General features: G+C 40.2%; 1 protein-coding gene across 6 annotated transcripts in view; it reads left to right on the top strand.

The window, feature by feature from the left end:
* Positions 1-27,972, top strand: part of LOC132193729 (whirlin) — a 94,648-nt gene that overhangs the window by 36,019 nt on the left and 30,657 nt on the right. For all 6 annotated transcript variants that reach the window (XM_059614582.1, XM_059614581.1, XM_059614580.1 and 3 more), the window contains exons 5-7: positions 17,738-17,868; positions 21,468-21,743; positions 22,977-23,102. In XM_059614582.1, coding sequence (XP_059470565.1) covers positions 17,738-17,868; positions 21,468-21,743; positions 22,977-23,102 — 533 coding nt within the window. The remainder of the gene's footprint in view (positions 1-17,737; positions 17,869-21,467; positions 21,744-22,976; positions 23,103-27,972) is intronic.

Below are 27,972 nucleotides of genomic sequence, written 5' to 3'. Positions count from 1 at the left end.
TGTTTAGGAATAAAGTAATTTAAATTTGTGAATACAATTTTTTTATTATTTTAATTTATAATTAATTCTTGTTTTTAAAACTGACTTAAAAAGTTTATTTCGGCTGATTCGTGATTGTGTCGTCAAAATTTATTAAATTTTAAATAGAAAGGAATAGAAAGGAAGATTAAATTATATTATAATGTTGTGCGAAAATTTTGTTCTATAATAAAAAAGCAAATATGCGAGCGAAGCGAGCAAAATTATTCGCTTAAAACATTACTTGCAAAAAATATTTCTTTTTAATTTTTTCCCACTTCGTCGAGCCCCGCGGGTCCCCCCGCGATTCGGTGCCCGTGTAAATTTCCTCCCTCGACACTCTTGTTTCCGCCACTGCTCTTTGTTGTTGTTGTTAAAAATAACAATGAAAGCAGAATGAAAGTAACTCATTTCGTGACTTTATTTCATTGGTATAAAGAGTATTTTATTTTGTTTAAGATGCAGTTTAAAAAATAGAAACTAGAAACGAAATTCTTTTAGCACAATAATAAATTTTTGCGTTTCATTTTAAAGATATATATACAGTATATATAGATATATATATATATATATATATATATATATATATATATATATATATATATATATATATATATATATATATATATATATATATATATATATATATATATATATATATATATATTCAATTTCTACTTAACGATGTATCAATTTTACTACTTCCTTTGTAATTAGATTTAAGACGTAGTTTTCAACATATTTTACGATGTTAAAAGTACTTTGGCCCAGCTATGGTGGCAAATTAAATCCGTCATGCAAATTTTCAATTATCTTTCAAGCTGATAATAAAACGTAATTTCCGCGCATAAAGCCATTTCAAGAGTTTTTGAAAGCGCAAATAAATCGCACCACCATGAAAGATAGCGTGGCAGCCGCGATAGTTTAATTCACAACCATTCAGCGTTTATTACGGTGCGGATTAAGTAATGTTGTAAAAATATCCTTAGGCCGCAAAAAGAACAGCCGGCACGCGAAATGAATAGCTGTCCTTTTTCTCTCGGCTACTGGGCTTGTTGTGTTTCCCGTCCTACAAGAGAGAAAACACGCACGCCAAACATTTCATTTTTCCGCAATTTATCGATTGCCTAATATGCTCGTTCAAGGCCGGAGCCGCGAAACTTATTTAAACTGTTCTCGAGTTTGTTTTCTTCGGTGTGGGAGTCAATCAATAATAAAAAAAGCCTTCAAGGGCTTCGCGAGCGTGTGTCTCGTAAATTATCCCAAGATATTGAAAAAGCAGGAAGGACGACACACATGTTGCAAGCGGCCGATATGGGGAGGAAGTGTCGCGCATAAATTAGCCGCGACGTCGCCGATCGATTATCTCGAGGCAAAAAATGAAAAAAAAATCCGAAGCCGACGCGGTTTGGCAAAAAAGCCGCCTCTTCGTAAACATCTGCGGGAGTGATGAAAAATGGAGCTCACGGATTTGCGCAAGGAAAAAATGGAGCCCGGAGAAAGACGAACCCCTCTGCTCGCAAACTCCAAATGTAATTTGCTGCAGCACGACTTTTCTCTCCAGGCTGCTTTTTGCACGCGACCCAAATAGACTTGAAAACGCCTGGCAGCCGGGTTATTCGGGACATTTGTCAAAGGGGGAAACCTCCCTCTTTTTGTTTCGGCCTAGGTGAAATGAAGAAAGGAATGTTTCGTAGGTCTACAAAAAAGCCACACGCGAAAGCATCCCGCAAATGCATTCCCTTTGGCTCGTTTTACCCCTCAAAGGACCTGCCAAAGTGCACAAGAAACGACGGTTTCCGAACACCTAATGGCTGGATTAAAAGAAATTTCTATATGCAACTGAAAAAAAATCCTACCATGATGTAGCGTGATTTTTAACTTGTGAGTAACAAATAATGACAAATTTGTGTTTTTTTTAGTAGTCAGCGGCAGTTTGAATTCAAATAAATAATAATATTTTAATTAATAATAATGTAAAAAAAACCCTTCTAAATATTGCAAACATAAAAAAATAATATAGAATTAAAATATTGAAAAGAGATTCCTTGTTGCAATTTTTAAAATAAATAGTTAGTTTAGCTATTATATTAATATTAAATTATGTTATACTATTCATAGGTTTATTTTAAAATTCAATTTGTATTATAATTTAATTTAATTTATGAATTGTATTAAACTTAATAATTTTAAATTTATATATTTAGATTTTTCCTATTGCAGCAATAAAAAGCGGTTTCAATTTTTTTTGTGAAATTTAACTTATTGTTAGCTTTTGATTTATTTTTGTTGAATATTTTTAATATTGCTACTAAATTAAAAACTGATGTGTTCCTAGAGCAGGATTAACTTTAATGTAATCTAAACTAATAGCGGGGTAATTTAGAGAATTTGATTATTTGATTTATTATGTATTTATTTATTCTCCATTCGATGCAGTCATGAGTCATGAATACAGCAAAAAAAAACTATAATAAAAGTACTGAAAAAGCTCTTTATACATTTGAAAGAGACAAATACTGTCACTTAGGGGGTGAATGGAGAAATGGCTTTTCGCTAGCAAACAACTTGCTAAAGCACAGCACCCTCTCCTTCGAAAGAGAGCGAACTGGCCGCTAGAGCCATAAAAATTCATGAACTTGCAAATGATTAAAACGCACTTAGTAAAATTAAAACTGCTTAAAAGCAGGCAAAAAGCTTTAAAACTTTAATTTTTATCTGTTTCACAATACATACTTGTTCATAGTATAAATTTTTTATGAAATAACTAATTAATTTCATATTAAACCAGAGTTTCAGGGGAAATTATATTATTTTGCTCATAAAAAGAAATTTTTTTCTCTGAATAAATAATATTCAAAATAGGTTGACCAAAAAATTCAATAACTGATATTTTTTGTCTAGAATAATTGGACAATTTTGACAAAAACACATTTATTTATGTTGTAGCCAATTAATTCCAGGGAAAAATGGTTTCCTTGCACGTCTGTATCAAGCTATTAAGTGCAGAGTTGTGCACATATAGATGCGTCCAAAGCCACAATGAGGTGGTTAACACGGACATTGACGATGGTTGCAGAATGTATAGGCGCACATCAGTGGCGGCAACAAGGGTGTCGAGGGCGGAAATTTACACGGGCATCGGGTCGCAAAGGGCCCGACGAAATAGAAAAATTAAGAAGAAAAAAATTTTGGCGTACAATATTTTAGGCAAATAATGTTTTAAACAAGAAATTTTTTTCGCTTTGTTCGCAAATTTGCTTGTTTAATATAGAACACAAACGTTCTCACGACACATTATATATGATCCAAGCTTCATAATTGGTTCTAATTTAAAATTTAATAAATTTTGAAGACGCAATCACAAGTCAGCTTAAATAATTTTATTCAACTAATAAACTTTTTAAGTTTAAAACAATAATTATTAAATAAAATAAATATGAACAAAATTTATTTAAAATGTTAAATTTCTTCATTCCAGAACGACAAAAATAATAATTGAAAAAAAAAATTCCACAATTTCTAGTGACTGTAAGAAATCCTGTAAAGACCATTCTAATTGTTTCTTGAATCTTTTTGTGATTTTAACTCCCTAATACCCTAGATCCGACCTCGACCCAAGCTCAAAAAATAAAAAAACATGTTTTCTGGTGTTTGACGGGACTCGGTCCCGACGAGTTCCCGCGGGACCGGCACCGTTTCCCGAGGAGCGGTGGCTCTTTCCCGAGGAGCCACGGCTCTTTCCCCAGGAGCCACGGCTCTTTCCCGAGGAACCACGGCTCTTTCCCCAGGAGCCACGGCTCTTTCCCCAGGAGCCACGGCTCTTTCCCCAGGAGCCACGGCTCTTTCCCGAGGAGCCACGGCTCTTTCCCCAGGAGCCACGGCTCTTTCCCGAGGAGCGGTGGCTCTTTCCCCAGGAGCCACGGCTCTTTCCCCAGGAGCGATGGCTCTTTCCCGAGGAGCGGTGGCTCTTTCCCAAGGAGCCACGGCTCTTTCCCCAGGAGCCACGGCTCTTTCCCCAGGAGCCACGGCTCTTTCCCCAGGAGCGATGGCTCTTTCCCCAGGAGCCACGGCTCTTTCCCCAGGAGCCACGGCTCTTTCCCCAGGAGCCACGGCTCTTTCCCCAGGAGCGATGGCTCTTTCCCGAGGAGCCACGGCTCTTTCCCAAGGAGCCACGGCTCTTTCCCCAGGAGCCACGGCTCTTTCCCCAGGAGCCACGGCTCTTTCCCCAGGAGCCACGGCTCTTTCCCGAGGAGCCACGGCTCTTTCCCGAGGAGCCACGGCTCTTTCCCCAGGAGCCACGGCTCTTTCCCGAGGAGCGGTGGCTCTTTCCCCAGGAGCGATGGCTCTTTCCCCAGGAGCCACGGCTCTTTCCCCAGGAGCCACGGCTCTTTCCCCAGGAGCCACGGCTCTTTCCCGAGGAGCCACGGCTCTTTCCCCAGGAGCCACGGCTCTTTCCCCAGGAGCCACGGCTCTTTCCCCAGGAGCGATGGCTCTTTCCCGAGGAGCCACGGCTCTTTCCCAAGGAGCCACGGCTCTTTCCCCAGGAGCCACGGCTCTTTCCCCAGGAGCCACGGCTCTTTCCCAAGGAGTGGTGGCTCTTTCCCCAGGAGCCACGGCTCTTTCCCCAGGAGCCACGGCTCTTTCCCGAGGAGCCACGGCTCTTTCCCCAGGAGCCACGGCTCTTTCCCCAGGAGCGATGGCTCTTTCCCCAGGAGCGATGGCTCTTTCCCGAGGAGCGGTGGCTCTTTCCCAAGGAGCCACGGCTCTTTCCCGAGGAGCGGTGGCTCTTTCCCCAGGAGCCACGGCTCTTTCCCCAGGAGCCACGGCTCTTTCCCCAGGAGCCACGGCTCTTTCCCCAGGAGCCACGGCTCTTTCCCCAGGAGCCACGGCTCTTTCCCCAGGAGCCACGGCTCTTTCCCCAGGAGCCACGGCTCTTTCCCGAGGAGCCACGGCTCTTTCCCCAGGAGCCACGGCTCTTTCCCCAGGAGCGATGGCTCTTTCCCCAGGAGCGATGGCTCTTTCCCGAGGAGCGGTGGCTCTTTCCCAAGGAGCCACGGCTCTTTCCCCAGGAGCCACGGCTCTTTCCCAAGGAGTGGTGGCTCTTTCCCCAGGAGCCACGGCTCTTTCCCCAGGAGCCACGGCTCTTTCCCGAGGAGCCACGGCTCTTTCCCCAGGAGCCACGGCTCTTTCCCCAGGAGCGATGGCTCTTTCCCCAGGAGCGATGGCTCTTTCCCGAGGAGCGGTGGCTCTTTCCCAAGGAGCCACGGCTCTTTCCCCAGGAGCCACGGCTCTTTCCCCAGGAGCCACGGCTCTTTCCCCAGGAGCCACGGCTCTTTCCCCAGGAGCCACGGCTCTTTCCCCAGGAGCCACGGCTCTTTCCCCAATTTGCTTGTTAATATAGAACAAAAACTTTTCACGACTTTATGTATGATCCAAGCTTCATAATTGATTTTAATTTCAAATTTAATAAATTTGAAGACGCAATCACAAATCAGCTTAAATAATTTTATTTAACAAATCGCTGCAAGTCCTTTCAATCTGGCTAAATATCTAGTTGGTCACCGCGCAAAATAGCTAAATACCTGGCTGGTCAGCGCGCAAATTGGCTAAATACATGAAAGTCAATTTTATAGGAGAGGTAAAATGCACAGCGATTTCCTCGGACTTAATTTTGAAAGTCTGGTGCTTGCCTGTTGAAAAATGTTGATGGAAAATTACTAATGGACATTAAAATTAAACTTAATTATGTTGAATGAAATGAAAGTGAAGAAAAACTAATATTTTTTGGGTAAAAAAAGATTATCCAATTTAAAATAATTTAAAAAAAAATACCTTTGTTAATTTTTAGGATGAAAAAATTTGATTTTGAACTTATAAAAATATATAAATTTAATTTTCTAGGCCAAAATTGTTGTTTTTTTGCCATAAGTTGATGTTGAGTAAAGTATTGCATAAAGGTCTGTATCTCTGTAACTAATAGTCCAAATTTGAAAAGTTGATAGTGAAAGTGACCGCAAAAATGTTTTTTCTAATAAATGTTTTGTTTGAAATTTTAGAATTTTATTGGTTTCCAAAATACCAGCTTTAAAAAAAATATTTAAAAAAAAAAATTAAAAAATTTGAGCGAAACGCTGTATTAATTGATTTTTAATCCAAGAAAACAAAAATTGACTTTATTTTGAGCAATTTCATTGCAATTTTTTTTTAAATTTTGTCCAGCCGTTGCTGAGATACAGGCCTTGAAAGAAACCCTTGAATTCAACTTCATATATATATAATTCTAAATATTTTTTACCTTAAAAATGTATGTTAAATGAAAAAAAATGTCTCCTGTGAACAAAATTTCAAACATTTTAAATAAGTTTCATCATAATACTGATTATTTCTAAATATATCCACATGCAGTACTAATTGATACTGATACCTTGGCTTGCAGAGCTGCGTTAAATTAACGTCAAAATTAGGTATTTTTTTCACAGGAATATATTTATGTCTTATTTTCTTGGGTTGAAATAGCTCATCAGGAGTCCATTTTTACGGCGGGATTGAGTTTGGTCAAAACAGTATTTAGCCAATTTGGCATTTTGGCATTTAGCTACTTTGAACGCTGACCAACCAGGTCTATTTTTTAATTAATTACATAGGCAATTTTGAGCTCGCTTAAGAAGAAGATATTTTGAGCGAAGTACAATAATCATCTTCATTAATTTTTTTTTTTTAATAAAAACTGATTTAATTAAAATATACTAATTCAATAATATTATTCCTTCGTATTAAAAATATTTATGTATATGTATTGTACAAACGGCTTAAGTTGAAAAATAGTTCTACATTCGGCTTATGTTATGGTTACGGGAATGATTTAGAGTTTGCGGACATAAAAAAAAAATGTGCGAAATGTAATCGGACGTGAACAGTATCAGAGGAGTTTGTACTCTCAAAACTTCAGATTTTAATTTTTTTTATTTTTTTATTCATTAAACTAATAAAATGAATTATGTGCACATAGTGGAACAGAGGCGCGATTCAATCAAAATGCCGCTCACCCTTTTTGCGTGCTCTCGGGCCTGGCTATTGAGCTTCCGCTCCATTACTAATGATTACGCCAGCGCCGAGCGAACTGCCGATTTTTTTTCGCCACCCAATTATTGATGACTTCTTCAGTGACCCACGTGTCGGCCTCATTTTTTATACTGGCTCACGACGGTATGCTTGGTGCGGCGGAAAGTTGCCTGCATTCGACAACCTAAATCTATACATCCCACGGACTCGATTTTTCTCCCCCGCCTTTCCGGAGTGGGTGTTCGTCGTGTGTCGCTCGCAAATCTCTTCGACATTGGCCATCGATATCTTTTGGTGATTCTTCGGCAGATTGTGTATTATTTTTGAGTCACTTGCCTCCGAAAGATATCAAAGCAGAGTTTAAAAAGAAACAGAAAATTATTTTTATTGGTTGAAATAAATTAGCTTTTACCATTCTTATTGTTAATTTGAATTTTCTACCTGAAAATTTATTAGTGAACCACACGAGACCCAAATTGAGGCAAAGTAGATTTACTTTTTCCGACTAATTTAGTTAATTTAGATGCAAAGCACCAATACATGAAAAATATAGAGGTGACTGAATTTTTATTATCAAAATTTGTGTTCTAGGTTGCTTTTAGGAGAAATTTTTAAATTGACAATATTCTTAAAATAGGTGAAGTTTGATATTCAAAATAGGTGAAATAAGGTTACAAAAATTTGTAGTGAAAAAAAAAGAATTGAAATAATTGATTTTTAAGCACATTTTAGGTGATTTTAAAGCCTGAATTTTATTTTATATAAATTATTTTCGCTATAATAGAGCATTTTAGTTTATTTAAATTCAATTGGTTAAAAATTTGTTCACCTATTTCTTCCATTTCTAGCCCAAACATAAGATACAACTATTTAAAAATTTTATCTAAAAAAAGAAAAAATTTTAAAAATGCGTATTAACTATTAAAAGATACAAATAGAGAATTTGAATCAAAGCTCCTAATAAATTGATTTCTAATCAAAATATGAAAACCTCTCTGTCATAATGCTGGGTAGTTTTGATAAATTATTTTCATAAGCATTTTACACCAGTGCAAGGACCGGAGACTCCTTTTACACTCAATTTCGTATTAAATTATAAATATTATTATTGCTCTTTCCCGAAGGAGCGATGGCTCTTTCCCGAGGAGCGGTGGCTCTATCCCCAGGAGCGATGGCTCTATCCCCAGGAGCGGTGGCTCTATCCCCAGGAGCGGTGGCTCTTTCCTGAGGAGCGGTGGCTCTTTCCCGAGGAACGGTGGCTCTTTCCCGAGGAGCGGTGGCTCTTTCCCGAGGAGCGGTGGCTCTTTCCCGTGGAGCGGTGGCTCTTTCCCGAGGAGCGGTGGCTCTTTCCCGAGGAGCGGTGGCTCCTCAGGAGCGCCGGCTCCTCAGGAGCGCCGGCTCCTCAGGAGCGCCGGCTCCTCAGGAGCGCCGGCTCCTCAGGAGCGCCGGCTCCTCAGGAGCGCCGGCTCCTCAGGAGCGCCGGCTCCTCAGGAGCGCCGGCTCCCCAGGAGCGCCGGCTCCCCAGGAGCGCCGGCTCCCCAGGAGCGCCGGCTCCCCAGGAGCGCCGGCTCCCCAGGAGCGCCGGCTCCCCAGGAGCGCCGGCTCCCCAGGAGCGCCGGCTCCCCAGGAGCGCCGGCTCCCCAGGAGCGCCGGCTCCCCAGGAGCGCCGGCTCCCCAGGAGCGACGGCTCCCCAGGAGCGATGGCTCTTTCCCGAGGAGCGATGGCTCTTTCCCGAAGAGCGGTGGCTCTTTCCCGCTTCTTTAGCGAGCTTAAAATTGCCTATGTAATTAATTAAATAGTAGAAAAAATATATAGATTTTAAAAAATTAAAATATTTTCTAAATAATACTTTCGTTGACGTTCATTACTATTTAATTGTATCATCCAAGAGGCCAAGAGTAAACTAATGGAGCAATAATTCGGTGCGATTTGGTACAATTTAATTATGATCATATGCATATGCACGCTTATTGTGAAGTCAACAATTGAATATCTTTGAAATTTCAACTTAATAGCTTTAATTTAAAAACACAAAGTGGCGTTTATTTAAAAACACACAATAACAAAGTAATTATTATTATTGTTGTTTAGGAATAAAGTAATTTAAATTTGTGAATACATTTATTTTTTATTTTAATTTACAATTAATTCTTGTTTTTAAAACTGACTTAAAAAGTTTATTTCGGCTGATTCGTGATTGTGTCGTCAAAATTTATTTAATTTCAGATAGAAAGGAATTATGAAGCTTAAATTATATTATATTGGTGCGAGAAAATTTTTGTTCTATATCAAAAAAGCAAATTTGCGAGCGAAGCTAGCAAAATTATTCGCGGTGGCTCTTTCCCGTGGAGCGGTGGCTCTTTCCCCAGGAGCGATGGCTCTATCCCCAGGAGCGGTGGCTCTTTCCCGTGGAGCGGTGGCTCTTTCCCGAGGAGCGGTGGCTCTTTCCCCAGGAGCCACGGCTCTTTCCCCAGGAGCCACGGCTCTTTCCCCAGGAGCCACGGCTCTTTCCCCAGGAGCCACGGCTCTTTCCCCAGGAGCCACGGCTCTTTCCCCAGGAGCGATGGCTCTTTCCCGAGGAGCGGTGGCTCTTTCCCGAGGAGCGGTGGCTCTTTCCCGAGGAGCGGTGGCTCTTTCCCGAGGAGCGGTGGCTCTTTCCCGAGGAGCGGTGGCTCTTTCCCGAGGAGCGGTGGCTCTTTCCCGAGGAGCGGTGGCTCTTTCCCGAGGAGCGGTGGCTCTTTCCCGAGGAGCGGTGGCTCTTTCCCGAGGAGCGATGGCTCTTTCCCCAGGAGCCACGGTTCTTTCCCCAGGAGCCACGGCTCTTTCCCCAGGAGCGATGGCTCTTTCCCGAGGAGCGGTGGCTCTTTCCCCAGGAGCCACGGCTCTTTCCCGAGGAGCGGTGGCTCTTTCCCGAGGAGCGGTGGCTCTTTCCCGAGGAGCGGTGGCTCTTTCCCGAGGAGCGATGGCTCTTTCCCGAGGAGCGATGGCTCTTTCCCGAAGAGCGGTGGCTCTTTCCCGCTTCTTTAGCGAGCTTAAAATTGCCTATGTAATTAATTAAATAGTAGAAAAAATATATAGATTTTAAAAAATTAAAATATTTTCTAAATAATACTTTCGTTGACGTTCATTACTATTTAATTGTATCATCCAAGAGGCCAAGAGTAAACTAATGGAGCAATAATTCGGTGCGATTTGGTACAATTTAATTATGATCATATGCATATGCACGCTTATTGTGAAGTCAACAATTGAATATCTTTGAAATTTCAACTTAATAGCTTTAATTTAAAAACACAAAGTGGCGTTTATTTAAAAACACACAATAACAAAGTAATTATTATTATTGTTGTTTAGGAATAAAGTAATTTAAATTTGTGAATACATTTATTTTTTATTTTAATTTACAATTAATTCTTGTTTTTAAAACTGACTTAAAAAGTTTATTTCGGCTGATTCGTGATTGTGTCGTCAAAATTTATTTAATTTCAGATAGAAAGGAATTATGAAGCTTAAATTATATTATATTGGTGCGAGAAAATTTTTGTTCTATATCAAAAAAGCAAATTTGCGAGCGAAGCTAGCAAAATTATTCGCGGTGGCTCTTTCCCGAGGAGCGGTGGCTCTTTCCCGAGGAGCGGTGGCTCTTTCCCGAGGAGCGATGGCTCTTTCCCGTGGAGCGGTGGCTCTTTCCCCAGGAGCGATGGCTCTATCCCCAGGAGCGGTGGCTCTTTCCCGTGGAGCGGTGGCTCTTTCCCGAGGAGCGGTGGCTCTTTCCCGAGGAGCGGTGGCTCTTTCCCCAGGAGCGATGGCTCTTTCCCGAGGAGCGGTGGCTCTTTCCCCAGGAGCCACGGCTCTTTCCCCAGGAGCCACGGCTCTTTCCCCAGGAGCCACGGCTCTTTCCCCAGGAGCCACGGCTCTTTCCCCAGGAGCCACGGCTCTTTCCCCAGGAGCCACGGCTCTTTCCCGAGGAGCGGTGGCTCTTTCCCCAGGAGCCACGGCTCTTTCCCCAGGAGCCACGGCTCTTTCCCCAGGAGCCACGGCTCTTTCCCCAGGAGCCACGGCTCTTTCCCCAGGAGCCACGGCTCTTTCCCCAGGAGCCACGGCTCTTTCCCCAGGAGCCACGGCTCTTTCCCCAGGAGCCACGGCTCTTTCCCCAGGAGCCACGGCTCTTTCCCCAGGAGCCACGGCTCTTTCCCCAGGAGCGATGGCTCTTTCCCGAGGAGCGGTGGCTCTTTCCCGAGGAGCGGTGGCTCTTTCCCGAGGAGCGGTGGCTCTTTCCCGAGGAGCGGTGGCTCTTTCCCGAGGAGCGGTGGCTCTTTCCCGAGGAGCGGTGGCTCTTTCCCGAGGAGCGGTGGCTCTTTCCCGAGGAGCGGTGGCTCTTTCCCGAGGAGCGGTGGCTCTTTCCCGAGGAGCGGTGGCTCTTTCCCGAGGAGCGGTGGCTCTTTCCCGAGGAGCGATGGCTCTTTCCCCAGGAGCCACGGTTCTTTCCCCAGGAGCCACGGCTCTTTCCCCAGGAGCGATGGCTCTTTCCCGAGGAGCGGTGGCTCTTTCCCCAGGAGCCACGGCTCTTTCCCGAGGAGCGGTGGCTCTTTCCCGAGGAGCGGTGGCTCTTTCCCGAGGAGCGGTGGCTCTTTCCCGAGGAGCGATGGCTCTTTCCCGAGGAGCGGTGGCTCTTTCCCAAAGAGCAAACCTGAATTTATTTTATTTAAAATTATTTTCGCTATAATAGAGCATTTTAGTTCATTTAAATTCAATAGGTTAAAAATTTATTCACCTATTTCTTCTATTTCTAGCCCAAACATAAGATACAACTATTTAAAAATTTCTCTAAAAACAGAAAAAATTTTAAAAATGCGTATAAACTATTAAAGATACAAATAGAGAATTTGAATCAAAGCTCTTAATAAATTGATTTGTAATCAAAATATGAAAACCTCTCTGTCATATGCCGGGTAGTTTTGATAAATTATTTTCATAAGTATTTTACACCCAAGCAAGGAGTGGAGACTCCTTTTACACTCAATTTCGTATTTAATTATAAATATTATTATGGAAATAATTAAATAAATGATAATCGTTCAAAATTTAATTATTCTTTATAAATGCATTTGCAACCAGTTTGCAGTCTTGTGTCGGATAAAAAAATCACCCTTCGCATGCAGATGGAGGGCCGATTATTTTGCTTTATCGACTTTCCGTCAAGACGAACTGGAACAGTCCAATTAGGCGGGCGAACGGACGAATCAATGATTCGTGCATGCCCGCTAATTGCATCGCAGCCGAACGTGTGTGTAATGAAATTGCTGGGGAGAGAAAACTGCAAAAGGTCGTCGGCGCGCAAATTGGCTAAATACATGAAAGTCAATTTTATAGGAGAGGTAAAATGCACAGCGATTTCCTCGGACTTAATTTTGAAAGTCTGGTGCTTGCCTGTTGAAAAATGTTGATGGAAAATTACTAATGGACATTAAAATTAAACTTAATTATGTTGAATGAAATGAAAGTGAAGAAAAACTAATATTTTTTGGGTAAAAAAAGATTATCCAATTTAAAATAATTTAAAAAAAAATACCTTTTGTAATTTTTAGGATGAAAAAATTTGATTTTGAACTTATAAAAATATATAAATTTAATTTTCTAGGCCAAAATTGTTGTTTTTTTGCCATAAGTTGATGTTGAGTAAAGTATTGCATAAAGGTCTGTATCTCTGTAACTAATAGTCCAAATTTGAAAAGTTGATAGTGAAAGTGACCGCAAAAATGTTTTTTCTAATAAATGTTTTGTTTGAAATTTTAGAATTTTATTGGTTTCCAAAATACCAGCTTTAAAAAAAATATTTAAAAAAAAAAATTAAAAAATTTGAGCGAAACGCTGTATTAATTGATTTTTAATCCAAGAAAACAAAAATTGACTTTATTTTGAGCAATTTCATTGCAATTTTTTTTTAAATTTTGTCCAGCCGTTGCTGAGATACAGGCCTTGAAAGAAACCCTTGAATTCAACTTCATATATATATAATTCTAAATATTTTTTACCTTAAAAATGTATGTTAAATGAAAAAAAATGTCTCCTGTGAACAAAATTTCAAACATTTTAAATAAGTTTCATCATAATACTGATTATTTCTAAATATATCCACATGCAGTACTAATTGATACTGATACCTTGGCTTGCAGAGCTGCGTTAAATTAACGTCAAAATTAGGTATTTTTTTCACAGGAATATATTTATGTCTTATTTTCTTGGGTTGAAATAGCTCATCAGGAGTCCATTTTTACGGCGGGATTGAGTTTGGTCAAAACAGTATTTAGCCAATTTGGCATTTTGGCATTTAGCTACTTTGAACGCTGACCAACCAGGTCTATTTTTTAATTAATTACATAGGCAATTTTGAGCTCGCTTAAGAAGAAGATATTTTGAGCGAAGTACAATAATCATCTTCATTAATTTTTTTTTTTTAATAAAAACTGATTTAATTAAAATATACTAATTCAATAATATTATTCCTTCGTATTAAAAATATTTATGTATATGTATTGTACAAACGGCTTAAGTTGAAAAATAGTTCTACATTCGGCTTATGTTATGGTTACGGGAATGATTTAGAGTTTGCGGACATAAAAAAAAAATGTGCGAAATGTAATCGGACGTGAACAGTATCAGAGGAGTTTGTACTCTCAAAACTTCAGATTTTAATTTTTTTTATTTTTTTATTCATTAAACTAATAAAATGAATTATGTGCACATAGTGGAACAGAGGCGCGATTCAATCAAAATGCCGCTCACCCTTTTTGCGTGCTCTCGGGCCTGGCTATTGAGCTTCCGCTCCATTACTAATGATTACGCCAGCGCCGAGCGAACTGCCGATTTTTTTTCGCCACCCAATTATTGATGACTTCTTCAGTGACCCACGTGTCGGCCTCATTTTTTATACTGGCTCACGACGGTATGCTTGGTGCGGCGGAAAGTTGCCTGCATTCGACAACCTAAATCTATACATCCCACGGACTCGATTTTTCTCCCCCGCCTTTCCGGAGTGGGTGTTCGTCGTGCGTCGCTCGCAAATCTCTTCGACATTGGCCATCGATATCTTTTGGTGATTCTTCGGCAGATTGTGTATTATTTTTGAGTCACTTGCCTCCGAAAGATATCAAAGCAGAGCGGTGGCTCTTTCCCGAGGAGCGGTGGCTCTTTCCCGAGGAGCGGTGGCTCTTTCCCGAGGAGCGGTGGCTCTTTCCCGAGGAGCGGTGGCTCTTTCCCGAGGAGCGGTGGCTCTTTCCCGAGGAGCGGTGGCTCTTTCCCGAGGAGCGATGGCTCTTTCCCCAGGAGCCACGGTTCTTTCCCCAGGAGCCACGGCTCTTTCCCCAGGAGCGATGGCTCTTTCCCGAGGAGCGGTGGCTCTTTCCCCAGGAGCCACGGCTCTTTCCCGAGGAGCGGTGGCTCTTTCCCGAGGAGCGGTGGCTCTTTCCCGAGGAGCGGTGGCTCTTTCCCGAGGAGCGATGGCTCTTTCCCGAGGAGCGGTGGCTCTTTCCCAAAGAGCAAACCTGAATTTATTTTATTTAAAATTATTTTCGCTATAATAGAGCATTTTAGTTCATTTAAATTCAATAGGTTAAAAATTTATTCACCTATTTCTTCTATTTCTAGCCCAAACATAAGATACAACTATTTAAAAATTTCTCTAAAAACAGAAAAAATTTTAAAAATGCGTATAAACTATTAAAGATACAAATAGAGAATTTGAATCAAAGCTCTTAATAAATTGATTTGTAATCAAAATATGAAAACCTCTCTGTCATATGCCGGGTAGTTTTGATAAATTATTTTCATAAGTATTTTACACCCAAGCAAGGAGTGGAGACTCCTTTTACACTCAATTTCGTATTTAATTATAAATATTATTATGGAAATAATTAAATAAATGATAATCGTTCAAAATTTAATTATTCTTTATAAATGCATTTGCAACCAGTTTGCAGTCTTGTGTCGGATAAAAAAATCACCCTTCGCATGCAGATGGAGGGCCGATTATTTTGCTTTATCGACTTTCCGTCAAGACGAACTGGAACAGTCCAATTAGGCGGGCGAACGGACGAATCAATGATTCGTGCATGCCCGCTAATTGCATCGCAGCCGAACGTGTGTGTAATGAAATTGCTGGGGAGAGAAAACTGCAAAAGGTCGTCGGCGCGTCATTAATCAGGCGGCTCATTGTTTGACGCGCGCCGTGTTTGGCTTTGGCACTTTCGAGTGCAATGAAACTTTTATGGCGCTGCACGGAGAGAGATGAGCCGGACTGGCCTATTTTCAAATGCCATTCGGCTCAAGTGTCGCCGAGAGTCTCTTTTTACTCCTGTATAATAAGCTGTAAGCAAGTCGCTTATTGGCACCCGCACAGCGTATATATCGAGCAAAAAATTTATGGCTGTGTATAAAAATGTCACTTCTAGAGAGCGCAGCACCGCCGTTTTCCTGCTGGAATTTATTCGCGGATGTGCATTTTTCATTTTAACGAATGCCGAACGGAAAGTGTGCCACATTATGATTACTCATATTGTTGTCGGCCTTCTCAGTAACTTTTTTAATGGGACTTGTATTTCGCAGATTAAATTACATGCTCATTATTTTGTATATAGAAATTCATATTCCATTACACGTACAAATAATTATTTGCATAGAAAACATTTTGAGCTTAGAGCTTTAAAATTTTGATAGATTGTTAGTCTAATAAAGAAAATAGTACACAACTTTTGGTTCAAACTCACAATTATAATTTTATCCAAAACTTAATACACAACAAAATGTTTTAAATAGACGTGCAAGACAAAACGCGGACTTTTATATAACTAGAAATTTTGTTTCCCATCACAAATTGGAAATTGTTACAAAACTTATTCTCAATAAATTTAGAATGAGTGAAAGATAGTTATCATTTTGTAATTACAAGAGAAAAATGATGCAAAATTCCTAATATAGAGTGTAAATTTGCATTAACACTGACTAGAAGTAACGATTTGTGCAAAGAAGATTTTATCAGATGAATTAATAAGCATTTTGTTTGTTTAATAATAAATGTTAATTGGCATTATACTGCTTAAAAAATTTCTATTAATTTATATGGCTTTCATTCATTCTCATCTGAAAGTTTCTAAGAATTGATTTCAAAGTTTCCATGAGAACCATCTTATATTTATTAAAGAAAAACAACGGATTTTAATATAATTAACTTTTTTGCTCTCTCTCGTAATGTGTTGTCTTGCGCCATGTCAAGCGGAAACAAATTTATTCTTAAAGTGATGTGCAAACATGACAATCGCTGGGAAGTTTCGCCAGTCGGCACATTATTTCTGTGAAAATTGCACAAAGGGAAGATAAACCGAGTTATTATTCCGCTTGAGCATCGACGTCGCTGAAAGCGTGTGGTGCAGCCAATTTATTCTTCGTTCGTGTAGATCGGCATCTCTCTCGGCGCGGCGCAAAAACGGTGCAATTTTCGCGGATGGTGTTTTGCAGCGCTCTCTTGGGTGGCAATGGTTGGTTCTTTGCCGTGGAGAGAGGAGGACAATAGTGGATTACGGTGACTTAATAATTTGTAGAAATTAAATTAATTATTAAGAAGAGAGAGCGACGGACGCGCTGCAAACATAAGATACAATTAGGGATCATTCAAAAATGTATAAAAAAAAATAATAATAATAATTGGGTGATGCCTTCTGCACCACCAATAAAGGGCACAGGCCGACAAAACTTTGTCTAGGCCTGACCCTTAAAAAAAAAAAAAAAAAAAATTAATTTGAAATATAAAGTATACAATTTTTTCTAAAAAATATTATTAGGAATAAAATACATTTTGTACTGGTACCGCTTTGTTTTAAGAATTAGAATTAGAAGAATGCTGGACAAAGTAAACCGGCCAATTCTCACTTTGAGCACCGGAAAATGTAGGTGTGAGCGAAATCCCGGCTTTCCGCAGCGCGTTCCTCCATTTCTGCTCCACCACCCACGCTCCTCGGCCGGGCTGCACAGAATTACACTACAAAACACACACTCGTCGGTATACACGAGTGGCAACTCGACGCCGTGAATGAGTGCGTCCGTGTATATGTAGATGGAATTGCGAAGCGAATTAGTCGCCGACCTAAATACATGCACTAGACGAGTGCTGTGTTGGTGTTCGATCGCATCCGAATGCAAATTATTCCAGACTTTGCATGTTGTTTCCACATTAACACTTTTCATTTCCGCCACAGTCACTTTTTGTGTAGTTTAGAGAAAGAGAACTTTATACACGGTGCATGACGTTCTCAAGTTGAAATTTGAATTTATATCTCCCGATTAAATACAAGTTCACAAAACTTATAATCGTAAACCAGCAATTTTCGTAATATTTTACAGCTTAATGTTTAAATTTATTCAATGAAAAGCGAGTTTGAACTTTAAAAATTACATAATTTTGACGTAAATTTAATGAGAAAAAATATCAATAAACAACAAAGGACACTAAAAAAATATTATGTATAAACACAAGGAAATGTACATTAAAAAAATACAATACAATGAAATGAATTTGTTTTGTTTGTAAAAAATAATTATCTGTTGTAGAAAATTATTTATTGACGTAAGTTCATTCAACAAATGTGCGTCGTGTTGCAGGCGTGGGCGTTTACATCTCGAGGGTGGAGGAGAACAGCGTCGCCGAGCACGTCGGCCTTCGACCTGGTGATTCAATCCTAGAGGTTAACGGAATGCCTTTCGGTGGCGTCAGCCATGACGAGGCTCTCAAGGTAAGCCTTCTTTTTTTCTAAAGAAAATTGCTTTTGACAATTGGAAAAGGAACGTTTTTGTGCGAAAATAACGTATAGATGGTAGATTTATTCTCTATTTTTGTAAACGGGTGGGTAGACAGACGGATAGACAGACACCTGTCCCTCTATAGTTCGAATCGCCTCCGTTTGTTCGTTGTTGATATCGACCGGGGGCAGCGAACAAGTAGTGCGTGGGCAGCACGCGTAACTGATGTGGGGTCTGATTGGGTCGCCGATGCAGCCGGTAGAGCGTACATGTCATGCCAGTTGCATATCCAGGCTGCGGCCAGGCGTTCTGCTGCTAATTAAATTTATTGGCATCGTGAAACACGGAAAAGCTGCCAAGGTTTGATACAAATCAGTTTTATTCCCTCACCAACACACTGTTACTCGTTTCAAAATTAGTAAACAAAATCTGCAACATTTGATTCAAACTACAACTGGATTAACAATTTATCTAATTAATTTTGATCATTTTTAACTTTTGGCAAAGGTTTTGTTTCCAATTTGGATTTAAAGCATAATGTAGTAAAAGTAAAATTAACAATAATTGTGTAATACAATTTTAGTTTTGAACTGTTATTTGAACTTTTTAAATCTTTTAATTTAAATTTTAATAAATATTATTTTTCTCATATAGCACAAATTATTTTCAATATATTTTATTTCCTGTCATATTGTGTTGCTTATATGTCGTTAATGTAGCATCTTTGTTTGCAACTGAAATTAAATATTTTATATATACTTGAAATGAAGCCTAGTAGATTTCATACATTAGAAATTTTTAGAAAAAATCATAGGATGCTCACTAGTTCGTTTTATTTATTTTATTATGAATTCATAATATTCGAATCAAAGCTTAAAGCTTAATCATGGAAGTAAAGAACTCAGGCTTCTTCATCGTATTAAAAAGGGTTCTCAATCAAAAACAAGACGACTCTATGTACCAGTTTCGGTCATCAATTCAAATTCCCGAGGAGCGATGGCTCTTTCCCGAGGAGCGATGGCTCTTTCCCGAGGAGCGGTGGCTCCCCAGGAGCGGTGGCTCCCCAGGAGCGGTGGCTCTTTCCCGAGGAGCGGTGGCTCTTTCCCGAGGAGCGGTGGCTCCCGAGGAGCGGTGGCTCCCCAGGAGCGGTGGCTCCCCAGGAGCGGTGGCTCCCCAGGAGCGGTGGCTCCCCAGGAGCGGTGGCTCCCCAGGAGCGCCGGCTCCCCAGGAGCGGTGGCTCCCCAGGAGCGGTGGCTCCCCAGGAGCGGTGGCTCCCCAGGAGCGGTGGCTCCCCAGGAGCGCCGGCTCCCCAGGAGCGGTGGCTCCCCAGGAGCGGTGGCTCCCCAGGAGCGGTGGCTCCCCAGGAGCGGTGGCTCCCCAGGAGCGGTGGCTCCCCAGGAGCGGTGGCTCCCCAGGAGCGCCGGCTCCCCAGGAGCGGTGGCTCCCCAGGAGCGGTGGCTCCCCAGGAGCGGTGGCTCCCCAGGAGCGGTGGCTCCCCAGGAGCGCCGGCTCCCCAGGAGCGGTGGCTCCCCAGGAGCGCCGGCTCCCCAGGAGCGGTGGCTCCCCAGGAGCGCCGGCTCCCCAGGAGCGCCGGCTCCCCAGGAGCGCCGGCTCCCCAGGAGCGCCGGCTCCCCAGGAGCGCCGGCTCCCCAGGAGCGCCGGCTCCCCAGGAGCGCCGGCTCCCCAGGAGCGCCGGCTCCTCAGGAGCGCCGGCTCCCCAGGAGCGGTGGCTCCCCAGGAGCGGTGGCTCCCCAGGAGCGGTGGCTCCCCAGGAGCGGTGGCTCCCCAGGAGCGGTGGCTCCCCAGGAGCGGTGGCTCCCCAGGAGCGGTGGCTCCCCAGGAGCGGTGGCTCCCCAGGAGCGCCGGCTCCCCAGGAGCGCCGGCTCCCCAGGAGCGCCGGCTCCCCAGGAGCGCCGGCTCCCCAGGAGCGCCGGCTCCCCAGGAGCGCCGGCTCCTCAGGAGCGCCGGCTCCCCAGGAGCGGTGGCTCCCCAGGAGCGGTGGCTCCCCAGGAGCGGTGGCTCCCCAGGAGCGGTGGCTCCCCAGGAGCGGTGGCTCCCCAGGAGCGGTGGCTCCCCAGGAGCGGTGGCTCCCCAGGAGCGGTGGCTCCCCAGGAGCGCCGGCTCCCCAGGAGCGGTGGCTCTTTCCCGAGGAGCAAACCTGAATTTTATTTTATTTAAAATTATATTCGCTATAATAGAGCATTTTAGTTTATTTAAATTCAATAGCCTAGGTTAAAAATTTGTTAACCTATTTTAAGAATTTTCAAAGAAAAAGCTATATTAATTCCAAGAAATGTTGATTGGATTCGAAATGAGGGAAATTTTAATTATCTTGCCATGAAAGATCGTCTCTTTTGGCTGTAAGCCAAAATTTAATATATATTACGATGGTGATTTTTCACCAACTCGCGAAAAACATCTGGAAAGCTGCGACTCGCCTCAGCTAAGTCGACGTGAAGCCGTGAAAATTAGACTTTCAAATCGCGAGACGCAAGTGGTGCTACACGACGCGTTAATAAATTATGAGTGACGCTAGCAGAGATTTTCCGATCTCAATTTGGTTGTTTAAGTTGTCCGTGAAGTGTAAAGACGCATGAAATAATTTTTACGCGGTTGTTTATTTGCGAGAGACTCCGAATGTTGATTAAAATTTTGAAAGACTGCAGAGATTAAATATAAACTTCTCAACTTGCACAAATTAAAGTTTTTTTTTTAAGTTTTAAGTATGCTACAACATCACAATGTTTTGTTCTTCTTTTTTCAAATGAATTCTTATTAATTTCTAAGATTTGTGTTTATCAAAAGTAACATAATAATTAAATTTTAAAGGCAGCTGCAGTTTCATTTTAATTTTTTTCTCTTTGCTTTTGTTTTCATTAAACTTTTATTCAAATGCGGCGCCTGGCTCAACCAGGTGCTGAAATAATTTGTGCCGCTTGCGGTGATAACAAATCTCTAGAGCAATTTGTTTCGCATGCATGCTAATTACGTGTACAGGCTCTGAGTACAATCCAATTAAATCATCTTGTTAGGCAAAGAGTTTGTGGCAAACACTGCACGTGTTTAATGAGGTGAAACCTGAAAGTATTGGAGCCATATGAAGCCCAGGATATACATAATAGTTTTTATTTCATCCTCAAAAAATAATGATTTTTATGATGAAATCAACAATACAAATTTTAAAACCTACGTGATGAATAAAGTGGAATAAATACTTAATTGTAAAAATTGGCGGCATTTAAAAGCTGCTCAATTAAATTTATTTTTTAATTTATTGGCTGATTGCTATTATTATTATGCTGGAGGTGAATAGTGAATACAATTAATTTATAATTTAATTGATGCTGTAAATTCCATCAGAAGCAATAAATTTATTTTTATGACATAAATGAAACATTGCACTTCATTTTATAATGTATTACCATAAAAAATTGATAATTTAAATACAAAGACTTGAATTTTAAAATGACATTAATTATAAAGAAATCATTTTAAACTGTATAAGCTGTGAAAATGTTTTTATTTTAATTTTTTAATATGCTTGTTAATATTTTAAATATTTGTTTGTTTAAATTTGCAAATTCTGTTCTAGATGCTCAAGACTTGTCGAAAGGTCACCATGACTGTTCGCAGCCACGGAAACCCAACTTCGTATCCCGCTCTGCAGCCGCCAAATTCCACGGCAGCCGCCTCCGCGGGGGCGGGCCAGCTGTACACGTGGACTGACCGACACGGCCGGCCCGTCTCGCCGCCTCCAGAGTACGCTGCGGCCCTGAGCGGGCCGCCTCCACTGCCGCCCCCGCAGCCCGCCTCCAGCATCAGGACGTGGAACTTCCACTCGGCCAGGAGTAAAGAACGGACGCGGAAGGTCAGTTAACTGAAAGGAATTTTGGAAATAAATTATGAAATTGGCGCACATTTTCGTGTTGTTATCGAAAGTCGTTTCGACGGCTAAATTGGATCACGAGGAAATGTGGTGTACCGGAATTTGCATTTTATTGACCCGGTGGGGACACGCACGCGTACCCTCCCGTCGAATGAAGCCGCACGCCGATAATGGCACCTTAAAACCATGCTCTACGCCACTTAGCCCATTTTGCGTCACTCAATGAGTGTAAATTTATGTCCAGGGGCGCGTTCATTCAATATCCGCCTGGAGACCCGTGGAAAATATGAAGGGCGATCCAAAAGCCTAGACCAGACCAACTTTTAACCTGTAAAATGCAGTTTGAATGGTGCAATTAAGACTATATTTTGCACATTCCATTTAAAATTAAGTTTATCTTGTTGAATTTTTTATTCTAATTCTTAAATTGTTTAGTTGCATAAGTGAAATTTTATTTAAGAAAAAACTATGCTCACAGTAAAAATTAAAAATTAGCACTTTCCAATTCACTAATTTCGTCCAAATAAACCTGATGTTAAAAAAAAAATGTTATTTGTTCTCTGATAAAGCAATTTTTTCCTCTTGCGAAATAAAAAACTTTGGATTGTGGCCAAAACTATTATGACGTTTCGTAAAAAAACACGCTCTGACCGGCTCAAACACAAGGATAAGCCTTGTTTTTTTTCAGCAAAATTTAACAAGCCATGACCCATCTGTAACAAAAAAGTGCTCATCACGTCATCATTGTGTAAACAAAGATTAATTAATTTTTTCTTAACTTTTCCCCTCTTAGAATTACATAATTATTTCCCAGTTCAATTATTATTGTTGTATATTTGTTCAAATGGTTTTCATTCAATTTTTGAAAACAATTTAATTAAAAAAAAAGAAATTGTTAGAAGAAACGGCACCATCTCTAGCAAGAATTTTGAACAAACTTTTGATACCAAAAAGACCCCATCCGCCGCAGTGACCCGCAGTTGACTTGGTTTTAGTTCTCATCACATTTTAACAACAGATTTTTTACGATAAATTCCATCAATATCTAAAACTCATTTTCTTCATTAGTAATTTTCTAATTTTTTTTGTTGATCCAGCTGTTTATTTTGTATGTTTCGTTTTCATTTCTTCACGCCGAGAGTTTCAATGATTGGAAATCAATAATTTATTTCAAGTGCTTGTTCCAAAATCAATTGATTTTTTGTGTGTCCACAGGTCGAGCTTAGCATAGAGCCAGGTCAGAGTTTGGGCCTGATGATCCGGGGCGGCATCGAGTATGGCCTGGGCGTTTTTGTGACCGGCGTGGACCCTGGCAGCGTGGCCGAGCGTTGCGGTCTCGTGGTGAGTCCAGCTCCTTCATTTTACGACTGCCTAGTCCCTCCATCTCTCGTAAATATTTTAGCATCCGCGTGACCTTTTAACTCTCCATTAGGCGCCCAATTTTCAGCAGCTCTGACGAAAAATAATGCGGGCCCGGTTTTGTTTCGCGGTCGCTTCCAGGCATACATGAAATACCGTTTTCTCTTGTTCGTTCTAGGAATTGGCATGGGGGCTTCTCTTTATTGTAAAATATGATATTTGCGAGACAGCGAGGCGGAGTCGCAATTATTGTATCAAATTTCGCAGGACGACCTCGATTTCTGTGGGGACTCAGCTGCAACCCTGCCACAATTTTCCCACACGCTCTTTTCTTTTAAGTGTAGGATATTTTTTTGGTCTCCCCCTGCGTTCTTTTCCAGTTGTGCTTTTATTTAATAAAATGGGGGTTTTATATTACGAATATGAACGAAAATATACCAGTTTTTGAAGATGTTTCATGTTAAAAATAACTCGTTTTGTATATTTTGCACAATATTCTCAGCTCAACTTATATTATTATGCTAGAAATTAACGTGAATTCTTAAAACGACAAGATAGTTAGGTAATGCTCTAATTCCCCCAAGACAGTTGTTCTGAAATTATTCTACATTATTTTTTTTTACGGCCAATTTTTCATTTTTATTTTCACTGACATAATTTTAATTAATATGGATCGATTTAACATCTGTACATAAATATTTATTGAATCTTAGGCACAACTAAATAGAAAAAATGGAACCGACATTACTTGAAAAACTAATTTTTCAATTTATGATATTGCGAGCACTCGAGAAGCTATTAAAACTGTCCTTCTAGCTAAGCTTCTGCAGAGTGAGGCTTTTTCTTGCAAAATAAGCAGTGGAGAGTTTGCTTTTAATTTGCATATGAAATTACAGAATGGGTGGATGATAAAAAAAAAATCCCTTGAAATATCCTGAAACGTGAGCTCTTTTTCATAAATCAAATTATCGGTGTCACTTATAACAAAAAGTAAACTCATGCATGGGGCGTTATCGAAATACTTGATTCTATTTTCAATTAGAATATAAACATTTGAATTTTGCTAAAAAGAGCCACATGTTCTCCCAAAACTTTTAATTCACAATTAGTTTAAAGAAAAAATGCAGCTTGAAAAACCTTTTGAAATGATTGTATTTTAATTTTTCAAAATAATATTTTCCAATTTAGTTAATGTAAATTGCAATCTAAATAAATAAGATCGTCGTCAAGAAAGGAAAATATATCTGATTTGAGACATCAAGGATAATTTTATTGATTGCGGAGATTAAAAGATGAGAAAATCTGCTTAACATTTGGGGCCTGTTTAATCATAAGTGGTGCCCGCTGGTGATTTACGTCGCTCTGATAAAAAGCACGATCAAATGAATATTTCATCAGGGAAATAGTTTCGGGGCCATCTCAAGATCGCTCTCGAGGGGGTGCCTTGCCCGGATTTTCCCTGTGGCGTCGCTCCCTCGCCGGGAATATTTTTCAATTAAGCCGCCATTCGAATGCAGCCTCGAATTCAATTTTTGATAAGCTCCCCTCATCGGCTGCAAGTTCGAGAGTTGCCTGAATAAATAATACGCGCGGCCTTCGGGCTCGAATGCATGAATGGCTGGCGGATAAATATTGATTTTCAGCCCGAGGAGTTCAAACACACGCGGAAAAAAATAACATAACGCGGTGCATGAAAGTTAACTTGATTAAAAAGGGTCCCTATTCTTGTAAAGGCTGAAACAAAAACACTGTGTGATTGCAAGAGCTGGAAATTAAAGCTCTTCTACTCTGGCAAATGACCGGCTGGGAAATTCAATCATGCCGAGCCGAATAATTCCTCGCGCTAACTCTCTTAATTAATTCTGCCTGACGCGGAAATTGGATTCGTTTGAACAATCAACTAACTCCAACCCGACTCTTATTAAAAGTTGCCGCTCTGTACTCGAAGAAAGAAAGAAAAACGTAGAGAATTATTTCTGAATGCCTTTTTAACAGTTTATTAAATACTGCAATTCCCTCAAGAGTCAAGATCTAGATTGATGATTATTTGTTTTGACGTTTTCGGATGTTCTGTATGTAAATGAATGATAAAAACTTATGTTATTGAATTATGACATATTTTTTTTTTTTTTTTTTTTTACTTATATAATTTATACAAAATTAAAATAAATTAGATTCACACAATCCAGATATCCAAATTTAACCAAGGTTGAAAATTGCTTTCCGTACCTGAAGGACAATAAAATATATGGATTGAAATTATAATTTTTAATAAGAACAACATAAAAACGATCAGATTGTTAAGTTTTTAATTACATAATACAATAATAATTAATAAAGTTTTATTAAAAGGTAAGAAATTTTAAAAATAGAAAGAATAAAGTTAATAATTAAAACAATTTGTAATTAAATAATGCAAAACCAGGTGATAAAATGTTTTAATTTTTTTTTTTTTTTTTTTATATAAATTTCAAGTTAAAGGGCCTTTTTTTAGGAACAATTCTGCACGTTTTTGGCACAAGATTTGTATTTATTCAGCGCGGAAATAGAAACATTTTAGGATTCTGGGGGCGATTCGGGTCGTCACTTTTCACGGGCCAACTCGCCTTTTGCGACGCGTTTCTTCTCTTCCTGTTTACATTTTGCTTTGTGCAGAATTGGACGCTTGCCATTTTATTTCGCCGCTCAAAGCGAGCGCGAAAGAGGCAATCACAGCAAACTGGAAATTCATGACGTACGGCTTTATTATTCGCGATTTCTCGCAGCGTTCAAATTATTTCCCAACCCGACGCACACAGAGAGAACATTTAAATCGGTCACAGAACAACTTAGTATGCAACCCGCTCAGCTGATGCGAGCGGCGGGCTGCGTTGGTGCCATCTTTCGGGCGGCCCGCCGTGTGGTATTGATCCCCCGGCCTCGCGCTTTCCCAGAGCTAGATCACGTTTCTCGATTTTCGGCACGATTTTTTTTCAACATTAATTTTTTTTTTACAACCTATAATTACTCTGACGAAATTGGACAATTCCCAAATCCTGAAGCAAATTAAAAATCAAGGGCTATTTTCATAGCTTCGTAACTTTTCTATTTTTGTCTTATTGTATAAAAATAAAACATATACGTTTGAAATATCTTAAATTCAGACAAATGTTACACATTTAAACACACCCAGCTTGAAGCTTTTCCGGTCGGCTGATCATTTTTGGCCGCACCACCAGTTCGCCCTGCCGCCCGGGGTGCTTTTTCGGGGCGCGTGCACTCTCTGTGCGAGCTGTTGCTGTTGGTTCCCTTGACCATGACCTGCTATATCACTCGTTCGTTCGCTCGCTTGTTCGCCCACTCACAGAAACACACAACATGCATCAATCTCCTCTTTTGTCTGCCGGAACAAAGCGCATCTGCCGCGACGGGATCGCTCCATTGCTCGCTGTCAATATTGAAATGTTGAATCCGTGGGCAAATATACAACCAGGGCAATATCGCCGAACTCAAACTCCGAGCGGAAGTCGCGGTTCGGTGCATTGTTTGAGCTCATGCTCGATAATTTGACATCTAGGCAACATCAACATAAAGCAATACACAAAAAAATAATGTAAGATTCTTGTGAATAAAAAAGCATTCGTTTTTCTTTTTGAAATGTTGCACAAAATAGAATATAAGATAATAAACTTTTAAAAAATTCAAAAAAAGACTAATTTTTAAAATTTTGTTTTAGATATTTTATGATACTTTTTAATAACTTGATTTATTTTATATAATTTTAATTATAATTTATAACAATTTAATACTCACTCAACGAAATTTAAAAAAAATATGCTTAACCAAACAAAAGAAGCTTGTGCAAAGCTTTGTAAAGTTGCTTATATTATATTTAAAAATCAAGAGGTTTTATTTTATGATGATAGAATAGAAATTAGAATTGACATCGACTCTGTCAAGGTTTTTATGGTTTTTTTTATTTACAGATATTTGTGAACTAGATGTGAACCGTTTGAAACATAAAAATTATCATGGAAATAAATAAAAATAAAGTTAATTTTAGTTAAAATGATACTTAAATTTGATCAGAGATTCACAGTCAGGAAGAAGAATTAGAATTATTTAAATAATGTCCCTGCCTTAATAAACCGAGTCTTGGAAGGCGAATTTTACCTGGCTGGGGAAGGAAAGTGCTCGGCGCTATAAATGTACCTTTTCCTTTGCTAGATTGTTATTAAAAAAGTTGCTGCGCCGCTGCGAATGTGCCTGGCATGTATAAAAATGAAATGCTACCCTTGCACGACGACGGAGGCCTGTTCTGAATAATGCGCCTCCAGAAACACGGGGCCGCTTCTTTCCGCCCTGTTACTGCGAATTGAGGAAACACGAACAGAATGGAGGAGACGATTCAATAAAATACACCATTTATGTTTATTGCTTTTCTGCGGAATTTGCAGTATTTCATGCTTTGATGCAGTTCTACCACATTGCTCGTAAAGAGCGAGGGGATTTTATTTGCGGCAATTTATGGATTTGCAGAAGAACCGCCACTGATTTATGCAGATGGGAATAATATGTGCTGATTTCCTCAATACTTCAAAGGTTCCCATGGAGTACACAATAGTAATTGATTGAAAAAGGGACGAAAAATATGATAATATTGGAATTATTTGCAAATTTTAACGCTTAATTTTAATTTATATAGTTTACATAAAAAAATTAATTTTTGATAAAGAGACAATCATCTATATAATCAAAACATTTTGGTACAAAAGTCCGTGAGAAATTAATATTACTTTTATTTTATTTTAATATTTCTACAGAAGAGAATGGAAATAATATATTTTTTATACAAAAAAATGAATTCCTTAGT

Source organism: Neocloeon triangulifer, unplaced genomic scaffold (assembly GCF_031216515.1).
Source record: "Neocloeon triangulifer isolate White Clay Creek 2 clone unplaced genomic scaffold, ASM3121651v1 ptg000004l, whole genome shotgun sequence".
In the NCBI taxonomy this organism is placed as follows: domain Eukaryota; kingdom Metazoa; phylum Arthropoda; class Insecta; order Ephemeroptera; family Baetidae; genus Neocloeon; species Neocloeon triangulifer.
Note: the sequence above shows the minus strand (reverse complement) of the source record. Positions and strands in the feature narration are given on the sequence as shown.